Below are 10,626 nucleotides of genomic sequence, written 5' to 3' on the forward strand. Positions count from 1 at the left end.
GCTCACTGCAAGCTCCGCCTCCTGGGTTTACGCCATTCTCCTGCCTCAGCCTCCCGAGTAGCTGGGACTACAGGCGCCCGCCACCTCGCCCAGCTAGGTTTTTGTATTTTTTAGTAGAGACGGGGTTTCACCGTGTTAGCCAGGATGGTCTCGATCTCCTGACCTCGTGATCCGCCCATCTCAGCCTCCCAAAGTGCTGGGATTACAGGCTTGAGCCACTGCGCCCGGCCAGGTTTGTAATTTTCTGATAACTAGATGTTAAGACATTCATTCTCTCAACAAATACTGAATGCCTACTATATGCTAGGCTCTGTGATTTAAAAAATGAATCACCTGTACCATACTTGCTAAAGTAGATGTGTACAGATCTTCGGCCCTCTTCACTGAATGTGCTTCCATCATGACACCTTTCTGTTATCACAGAGTTTCTATTTTTTTTTTTTTTTTTTTTGAGACAGAGTCTTGCTCCATCGCCCAGGTTGGAGTGCAGTGGCATGAACTTGGCTCACTGCAACCTCCACCTCCCGGGTTCAAGCGATTCTCCTGCCTCAGCTTCCTGAGTAGCTGGGACTACAGGCACAGGCTACCACACCCAGCTAATTTTTGTATTTTTAGTAGAAACAAGGTTTCCCCATGTTGGCCAGGCTGGTCTCAAACTCCTGGCATTACAGGCATGAGCCACCATGCCCTGCCACAGAGTCTTTTTATCAGAGAGAAATGGAAATAAGAAGAGTAGGTGGTGGGTTGTAGGATCTTTTGTCCACCTCTTATCCTGCCTTGTACTTACAATACTTTTTTCTTCTTCTTTTTTTTTTTTTTTTTTTTTTTGAGACAGAATCTCACTCTTTAGCCCAGGCTGGAGTGCAGTGGCACAGTCTCAGCTCACTGCAACCTCCACCTCCTGGGTTCAAGTGATTCTTGTGCCTCTGCCTCCCCAGTGGCTGAGATTGCAGGCAGGCACCACGGTGCCTGGCTAATTGTTTGTATTTTTAGTAGAGACAGGGTTTCACCATGTTGGCTAGGCTGGCTCTGGAACTCCACTCCTGACTTCAAGTGATCCACCCGACTCAGCCTCCCAAAGTTTTGGGATTACAGGCGTGAGCCACCACACCTGCCCCATTACCACCATTCTTTCTGTCTTGCCAGGTCTCCATCCAATCCCACCCCAAGGAGGAAAACTGGAGATTGCTGGAATGGTTGTGGGCCAGTGGGCTGGCAGCAGATCCTCCAGGGGCCGAGGATCCTTCGGCATGCAAGTGGTTTCTGTCGGTGGGCCAGGAAAGGGGTATGTATCCAAATAGGTTCGTATGAGCTAGTCCCCTTGGGAAAATGCCTAGGTATCCTTGGGAAAATGCCTAGGTATTAAATCCTTTTTTTTTTTTCTTTTTTTCTTTCTCTTTTTGAGATGGGGTCTCACTTTGTTGCCCAGGCTGGAGTGCAGTGGCATGATCTCGGCTTCCTGCAACCTCCACCTCCCTGGTTCAAGTGATTCTCCTGCGTCAGTCTCCCAAGTAGCTGGAATTACAGGCGCCCACCACCACGCCAGGCTAATTTTTGTATTTTTTTTTTTTTTTTTTTGAGACGGAGTCTCGCTCTGTCACCCAGGCTGGAGTACAGTGGCGCGATCTCCGCTCACTGCAAGCTCCGCCTCCCGGGTTCACGCCATTCTCCTGCCTCAGCCTCCCGAGTAGCTGGGACTACAGGCGCCGCCACCTCGCCCGGCCAATTTTTTTTTGTATTTTAAGTAGAGACGGGGTTTCACCGTGTTAGCCAGGATGGTCTCGATCTCCTGACCTCGTGATCCGCCCGTCTCAGCCTCCCAAAGTGCTGGGATTACAGGCTTGAGCCACCGCGCCCGGCTAATTTTTGTATTTTTAATAGAGATGGGGTTTCACCGTGTTGGCCAGGCTGGTCTCAAACTCCTGACCTCAGGTGATCCACCCACCTCGGCCTCCCAAAGTGCTGGGATTACAGGTGTGAGCCACCGTGCCTGGCCCAACTTTCCGTTTTTTTAAATCAGTCTTCAGTTTACCTCAGCAAATATATAATAACTTGCTCTGCCTTGATGAAAGAGTTTTTTGCCCTAGAGGAGGATATGGGATACAGAATAATTCAGTTCAGTAGAATATAGCAATGACCGAGATAGATGTTCAGTAGTAACACTGAGAAGGGGCATCTGACTTTAAGAGGGGTCAGACTTCCAAGAGGAGACAAATAGTTAACCAAGTGAAAAGGGGTGTGTGGGCTTTATGTTTCTCATGATCACTTTTTCTCTCACTTGCTAAAGGCATGGAAAAGAACAGACTGGTAGAGGATCCAAGGGACACAAAAAAGGAAATAAGCAAGTAAGTATGTTTTTTGAGATATTTAGCTTCTGTTTGATGCCTTTTGCCTTTTCAGCTAAACTACAAGAGAGCACATCAGGCATGGAAACCTGAGCTGCTTAGGGGAGCTTCTCAACTCCTTCAGGCATTTGATTTCATTTTAATGGTATAGTGAGGGTTAGCCTGCCCCAAGCTGTTCCTACAGGGCTGCAGAGTCTTACCCTTTTCTGAGTGAGGCCACAAGATAGAAACCAGGTACTGTGTCCTAAAGACCTCCTAGCATACTATGTGTAACATGCAGCCAGAAAGGGGCCAGAGTGATGCTAACAGTGAGACTGCCCATAGCCTGCCTGAGCTTCTGAGGGGCCACCAGATATAGTGGACTTTAAAAAATTGGACTTTTTTACCTTTGCTGAATATATGTGGCAGGAGCATTACCATTCTGCTTATTCTTTTTTTTTTTTTTGAGACGGAGTTTAGCTCCTGTTGCCCAGGCTGGAGTACAATGGCACGATCTCGGCTCACCACAACCTCCGCCTCCCAGGTTCAAGCGATTCTCCTGCCTCAGCCTCCCAAGTAGCTGGGATTATAGGCATGCGCCACCACGCCTGGCTAATTTTGTATTGTTAGTAGAGATGGGGTTTCTCCATGTTAGTCAGGCTGGTCTCGAACTCCCGACCTCAGGCGATCCACTCACCTCTGCCTCCCAAAGTGCTGGGATTACAGGCGTGAGCCACCGCACCTGGCCTGCTTATTCTCAATGACTCAGAAATGTCTTGAACTTTCTCTCTGTCTTCTCTCTTTCTCTCTCTCTCTCTCTCTCTCTCTCTCTCTCTCTCAACAGGGTCTTACTCTGTCACTCAGGCAGGCTGGAGTGCAGTGGCACAATCACAGCTCACTGCAGCCTCTACCTCCTTGCCTCACGCAATCCTCGCAGCTCCGTCTCTTAAGTAGCTGGGACTACAGGTGTGCGCCACCACACCCTGCTAAGTTTTTCTTTTTCTTTGAGACGGGAGTCTCGCTCTGCCACCCAGGCTGGAGTGCAGTGGCAAGATCTCACCTCACTGCAAGCTCCACCTCCCGGGTTCACACCATTCTCCTGCCTCAGCCTCCCAAGTAGCTGGGACTACAGGCGCCCGCCACCACACCCGGCTAATTTTTTGTATTTTTAGTAGAGATAGGGTTTCACCGTGTTAGCCAGGATGGTCTCGATCTCCTGACCTCGTGATCCGCCCACCTTGGCCCCCCAAAGTTTTTCTATTTTTTTTGTAGAGACAGTCTTACTTTGTTGCCCCAGGCTGGTCTCAAAGTCCTGGGCTCAAGTGATCCTCCAGCCTCTTAAAGTGCTGGGATTATAGGTGTGAGCCACTGCGCCCGGCCTTTAAACTTTCTTCTAATCCATGCCTTGAATTATATCACAGTTCCCACTGGTCCTCATTAGTTATGCCCCACCCCACCCAAATACAAACTAGAAGGACCTATTCTTATAGTGATCCAAAATATTGTAGTAGACTCAAGCTGCTGGGCTTCTTATAGTATAGCAGCTACCATTTCTTGAGTACCTACTTTCTACCAAGCCTCCTCTAGACATTCTACATGTAGTCTTTAATCCTGGGCAATTTTTTCATCAGTTCTCAATCCTAAATCTATTCTGTATACAGCCAGCCCTCACTGCATCCATGTTAATCCCCATCATCTAATGTTTCCTCAAAGAAGATAAATTTGCTTTAATGTTACTTTTAGCCAAAAGTGGAACTAGATAGTAAGTCTCCCATGCAAAGCATTTCATAATGCACTCCAAAGCTAGAGAACAGTGACTTTGGTAAAGCTTCTCACCTTTTTCTTGAAACTGCTCAGTAAGGTAAAAAGGATGCACCTAGAAGGAAAGCTAATCACCAGATAGGCTCTCTCGTAAGACAGTATAGCCTTGGTGAATTCACCAGGATTCAGGGTCTGGTCATCAGACATACAGTCTGAAAAGCCTGATACTTTTGGTATAATAAGAGTAGATCTATCTCTTAGTGGTTGACTCACACTAACCAAGATCATAGAAATAGCTGTGTGAATATGGCTAAGGGGTGGGGGAAGAAGGGGTGAGAGATAAAGAACTGATTTACGATAAGAAATAGTTATCACAATGTATCACACATTTACTCTTCTAATCACTCTTACAAACACATGAGCTCATTGAAACCACATAAATACTCTGTGAAGTATTTATTATTCTCCATTTTATTATTATTTTTTGAGACAGGGTCTCACTCTGTCACCCAAGCTAAAGTGCAGTGCACTGCAGCCTCAACCTCCCAGGCTCAAGCAAACTTCCCACCTCAGCCTCCTGAGTAGCTGGGACTACAGGGGTGAGCCACCACACTCAGCTAATTTTTAAATATTTTTTGTAGAGATGGGGTTTTGCCATGTTGCCCAGGCTGGTATCAAACTCTTGGCCTCAAGCTGGGCCTCCCAAAGTGCTGGGATTATAGGAATGAGCCACCGCACCTGGCCTGTTCCCCATTTTAAACAGGAGGAAATTGAGACTCAGAAGAATGAAGTATCTTGCCCCAAATTATCTATCAAGTCAGTGTCAGAATTGACATTACAGCCTGAGCTAACTGATTCCAAAGCCCTATGCTATGCTAATTCCAATATAGCATAACAACTCTAGTTGTTAGAGACAAGCATCAGACTCAGGTGTGGCTGACTCTAGCGTACAGGCCTTTAACCATTACTACTAGAGCTTTCTTTATCTAAGGGCAAGCTACAAGAGAGGCCGTGGTATCAGAAGTTTGCTTGGGGGCATGGAATCAGAACAATGATATTAGCTAGCTTTTTTTTTTTTAATGAGTCACGCAGGCTGGAGTGCAGTGTTGCAATCATAGTTTACTGCAGCCCCAAACCCCTGGGCTCAAGTGATCCTCCTACCTCAGCCTTCTGAGTAGCTGGGACTACAGGTACACGCCACCATGCCCAGCTAATTTTTATATTTTTTGTAGAGACAAGGTTTCGCCATGTTGGCCAGACTGGTCTCGAACTCCTGAGCTCAGGTGATCAGCCTGCCTCGGCCTCCTAAAGTTCTGGGATTACAGGGATGAGCCACTGTGCCCAACCTTAGTGAGCATTTATTGAATTCTTACACTGTGCCAAACACACATGTTCTAAGTACTTTATATGTAGTGTCTCATTGAATCCTTACAGGAACCTACAAAGTAGATACTCTTATTCTATTTTACAGATGAGGCAAGTGAGAGAAAACAAGGAATGGTAGGTGATCTTAAGTTTCTCTTAGCTAAGATGGCTGCAGACACTGTTATCTGCTCTAGAGGTCACCTAGCCAAGGAAATCCTCATTTCAGCTTGGTTTATAGCAAGCCATCTTCTCTGGACAGAGCTGCTGCTGACTTCCTTTTTGACTCTTCTTTTTCTGTTTCAATCGGGACAGAAAAAGAAGAGTATGAGATAATTAATAAAATGTTCCAGCTTATTAAATCTGGTTACACTGTAATCCTGTCTTCATGAGATTATTCCTAGGCCACAAGAGTTTTATATGTTCTTAAATTCTTTTTTTTTTTTTTTGTAATTTTATTTATTTTATTTATTTTTTGAGACAGTCTCGCTCTGTCGCCCAGGCTGGAGTGCAGTGGCGCGGTCTCCACTCACTGCAAGCTCCGCTACCTCCCGGGTTCACACCATTCTCCTGCCTCAGCCTCCCTAGAAGCTGGGACTACAGGTGCCCGCCACCACGCCCGGCTAATTTTTTTGTATTTTTAGTAGAGACGGGGTTTCACCGTGTTCGCCAGGATGGTCTCGATCTCCTGACCTCGTGATCCGCCTGCCTTGTCCTCCCAAAGTGTTGGGATTACAGGCGTGAGCCACCGCACCCGGCCTAATTTTACTTTTTTAAAAACAGTCTTGCTCCATCACCCAGGCTGGAGTGCAGTGGCGCGATGTCAGCTCACTGCAACCTCCGCCTCCTGGGTTCAAGTAATTGTCCTGCCTCAGCCTTCCAAGTAGCTGGGATTACAGGAATGCACCACCACACCCAGCAAATTTTTATATTTTTAGTAGTGACAGGGTTTCACCATATTGGCCTGGCTGGTCTTGAACTCCGGACCTCAGTTGATCTGCCTGCCTTGGCCTCCCAAAGTGCCCAGGCTGCAGTGCAGTGGCACGATCTTAGCTCACTGCAACCTCTGCCTCCCAGATTCAAGCGATTCTCCTGCTTCAGCCTCCCAAATAGCTGGGATTACAGGTGCCCACCACCACACCCGGCTAATTTTTGTATTTTTAATAGAGACAGGGTTTCACCATGTTGGCCAGGCTGGTCTTGAACTCCTGGCCTCATGATCCACCCACCTTGGCCTTCCAAAGTGCAGGGATTACAGGAGTGAGACACCGCACCCAGCCAGGCCTGTTCTTAAATTTTTTTTTTTTTTTTTTTTTGAGACAGAGTCTCGTTGTGTCGCCAGGCTGGAGTACAGTGGCACGATCTCGGCTCACCCCAACCTCCGCCTCCTGGGTTCAAGCAATTCTCCTGCCTCAGCCTCCTGAGTAGCTGGGATTACAGGTGCCTGCTACCACATCCGGCTACTTTTTTTTGTATTTTTAGTAGAGACAGGGTTTCACCATGTTGATCAGGCTGGTCTTCAACCCCTGACCTTGTGATCCACCCGCCTCGACCTCCCAAAATTCTGGGATTACAGGCGTGAGCCACAGCGCCTGGCTGCCTGTTCTTAAATTCTTAAGTGACTTACTTGTAATGTTTTGATTTATTTGTTGACTCCTTCAGGTGGCTAATTCCATCCATTTGTATGGCTGTTACTAGTTTCATGTTATTTCCAGGTTGTTGGACAATACTTCACAGTAAGCCCCGTATTGTACAGACTTTGGAACCAAATGATCTAGCTTTGAATCTGGTTCTGCTACTTACTAGTTCTGTGACCTTGGGCAAGTTACTTAGCCTCTCTGCCCTAGTTTTCTCATCTATAAAATTGGAGAAATTGGTATCTATGTTGCAGAGTTGTTATATGAGGACTAAAAGTAAAGTCTTTGTACTTTTTTGAGCCTGTTCATGTTTTCTTTTTCTTTTCTTTTCTTTTTTTTTTTTTTTTTTAAGACAGGATCTCACTCTGTTGCCCAGGCTGGAATGCAGTGGTGCAGTCATGACTCACTGCAGCCTGGACCTCCCAGGCTCAAGCGATCCTCCCACCTCAACCTCCCGGGTAGCTTGGACCACAGGTGCATGCCACCATGCCCAGCCAATTTTTGTAATTTTTGTAGACATGGGGTTCTGGTCTCAAACTCCTGAGTTCAAACAATCTGCCCGCCTTGGCCTCCTAGGAGCTTCAGTTTTCTTATCTGTAAAAGGAACAACAGAGTATGTGGCATGTCCAACCACTTAGAAGCTGTTATTATTCCTAGCACCATTCATTAAGAGCCAGCACTGCACTACAAGGTAATGTAGTTCATATCATTAGCAATAGCTATCATGTTCCTGGGATTTACAAAAACCAGGTGATTGTTTTTAGTTATGAAAGATTCTGTGGCTCACACCTATAATCCCAGCACTTTGAGAGGCTGAGTTGCAGATCACCTGAGGTCAGGAGTTCGAGACCAGCCTGACCAACATGGAGAAATCCCGTTTCTACTAAAAAACAAAATTAGCCAGGCATGGTGGCACATGCCTGTAATCCCAGCTACTTGGGAGGCTGAGGCAGGAGAATTGCTTGAACTCGGGAGGCAGAGGTTGGGGTGAGCTGAGATCGTGCCACTACACTCCAGCCTGGGCAACAAGAGCAAAACTCTGTCTCAAAAAGAAAAGAAAGATTCTGTGGAATATTGCACATAGATCTTCTGTGTTTGTTTCCTTTTCTTTCATTTGCCTGTCCAGTTGTCAGCATTAGGCAGTGTTGCATGGCAGTTAAGAGAATAGACTTTAGAGGAGTAGAATCCTGGCCCCACGACTTTGTATCTGTGTCTCCTTAAGCAAGTTGCTTTCATCTTTCTGAGCCTCACCTTCCTCATCAGCAAATGGGGCATGATCATATCTACCATTTAGGATCCCCATAGTATTAGAAAAACATATTGTTAAGCTTTGTAAATAGTAGCAGCATCAGCCAGGTGCAGTGGCTCACACCTGTAATCCCAGCACGTTGGGAGGCTGAGGCAGGCAGATGACCTGAGCTCAGGAGTTCAAGCCCAGTGTGGCCAACATGGTGAAACCCTGTCTCTACAAAAAATACAAAAATCAGCTGGATGTGGTGGTGCATGCATGTAGTCCCAGCTACTTGGGGGAGCTGAGGTGGGAAGATGGCTTGAGCCCAGGAGGTCATGGCTGCAGTAAGCCAGGATTGCAGCACTGCACTCCAACTTGGGTGACAGAGCAAGACCCTGTATAAAAAAAAGAAAAAGTAGCTGTGTCATTATTGTGTTGTCATTGCCATTGGATTTCAGTTGGGTCTATATGTTTTCACCCTAACTTCTCAATATAATACCAGAATGTACTAGGTATCCGGCAGGGCGCAGTGACTCACACCTGTAATCCCAGCACTTTGGGAGGCTGAGGTAGGGAGATCAGTTAGGGCCAGGAGTTCGACACCAGCCTGGCCAACATGATGAAACCCCGTCTCTACTAAAAATACAGAAGTTAGCCAGGCGTGGTGGTGGGCGCCTGTAAACCCAGCTACTCCCAGGAGGCTGAGGTGGGAGGATTGCTTGAACCTTGGAGGCAGGTTACAGTGAGCCGAGATTGCAGACTGCACCCCAGCCTGGGCGACAGAGCGAGACTCCATCTCAAAAAAAAAAAAAAAAAAAAAAGAATGTACTAGTTAGCAACTAGCTTGAGGTCTTCTGGTGTTTTCGAAGAACTGAAGCCGCTTTCTCAGGCTAGCTTATGAATATGCTTAGGAAGGGTCAGCTAGTCTGGATTCCCATTTCCACTGAGTATCTCTGTTTTTAACAGGGCTCTTCAGATGGAGTTTCTAAATCCCTGGAGCTTCATCAAGGTCGGTCTCGCTCCCAGGTAAATGGAAACAGTGGCGCATTGATCAAGGAAGAGAAGAGTGATTATCGTCTTCCAGCTCCATCACAATGTGCCTTATCCAGAGACAGCAACGAGTGTAATAATGGTAACCGCTACTTCCCTATGAAGAATAGGGAGAAGAACCACTTACAAGAGCAAAAGCTAGAAACTGTGGCACAACGGAAAGAGGATTGACAAGCTGAAGATGGCTTCACCAAACCAGGAAGAGGGAAAAACTTTTACTTTTCTGATTTTAGGCCCAAGCTAGAGGAGGATATAAATGCTTACCCTAGATTTCTCCAGGATTTTGGTGGGATGTCCTATTTTGTCCATCTTTTCCCCTTCCCTGCCTTTTTCTGGGACTCCAGATTCAGTGGCTGTTTCTGGAGAAGTTCTGGTCAAAGATGAATGGCAGTAAGACTAGCTCCTAGTCTCAAATTGAATACATAGCACCAATAGTTTATTTATCTCCTCTGGGAGCCTAGTAAGGCAGTAGCTGTCAGAAATTGGGTGTCATCACATAAGGTCCTATAGAAGAGTTCCAGCTTTGGTTTTTCTGAGTATTTATAATGATACTCATTATCACAGACTTATATGGCAAACCTATGAGGTTGTGGGAACAGCTTTGGCTTCCTGAGGTTTTGTTGTTTTTGTTTTTTTTTTCTATGAAGTGGTATCCACCTCTTCTTCACTCCTTCTTCCAACTTACCTACCCCTGGATTTTGTACCACCACCTCTAGCTTTGGCCTGACAATCAGATAGGTAGATGTTTTCAGAAAAGTAAGGTAGTATTATTTTTTTTATACACTTCAAAAAAATTATCAATGGCCTTTGTACTGGAGGATTCAAGTGAATCAGAAAAGTACTGGGCAGATTTTTCCTGCCTCTCAACCAGTGCATTGTTTGTAAAATAGAAGATGTGGCACAGTTCATTCACTCCCTACTGCCCACACCATGAAAGGGTGGGAATCAGTGTAATGAACTTGAGTACGAAAGGGATTCAAAAGACTGTGTGTGTGTGTGTGTGTGTGTGTGTGTGTGTGTGTGTGCGCGCGCGCGCACGCGTGTGCATGTGTGTGTGTGAATGTGTGGGTGGGTGTATATATGAATGTGTGTATATGCATACACATACCCTTTATATAAAGAGACAGATCTATTTATCTATACATATTTTATATATATGTGTGTGTATGTGTGTATATATGTGTGTATATATATACACATACATACACGGTGATATCCCAGAGGATTTACTCAATTTCCCAGAAATGCTTCCACTGCTATG

The 10,626-nt window shown here is 46.1% G+C and overlaps 1 protein-coding gene across 2 annotated transcripts in view; it reads left to right on the plus strand.

The window, feature by feature from the left end:
* FAM120C (family with sequence similarity 120C) overlaps positions 1-10,390 on the plus strand; it is a 117,130-nt gene extending 106,740 nt beyond the window's left edge. The window contains exons 14-16 of one of the 2 annotated variants that reach the window (XM_025372730.1): positions 1,147-1,285; positions 2,288-2,345; positions 9,282-10,390. In XM_025372730.1, coding sequence (XP_025228515.1) covers positions 1,147-1,285; positions 2,288-2,345; positions 9,282-9,536 — 452 coding nt within the window. In that variant the 3' untranslated portion in view covers positions 9,537-10,390. The remainder of the gene's footprint in view (positions 1-1,146; positions 1,286-2,287; positions 2,346-9,281) is intronic. The other variant, XM_025372731.1, reaches the window with a different exon arrangement.
* Positions 10,391-10,626: the final 236 nt, after the last annotated feature.

This window comes from Theropithecus gelada, chromosome X (assembly GCF_003255815.1).
Source record: "Theropithecus gelada isolate Dixy chromosome X, Tgel_1.0, whole genome shotgun sequence".
NCBI classification, from domain to species: Eukaryota; Metazoa; Chordata; class Mammalia; order Primates; family Cercopithecidae; genus Theropithecus; species Theropithecus gelada.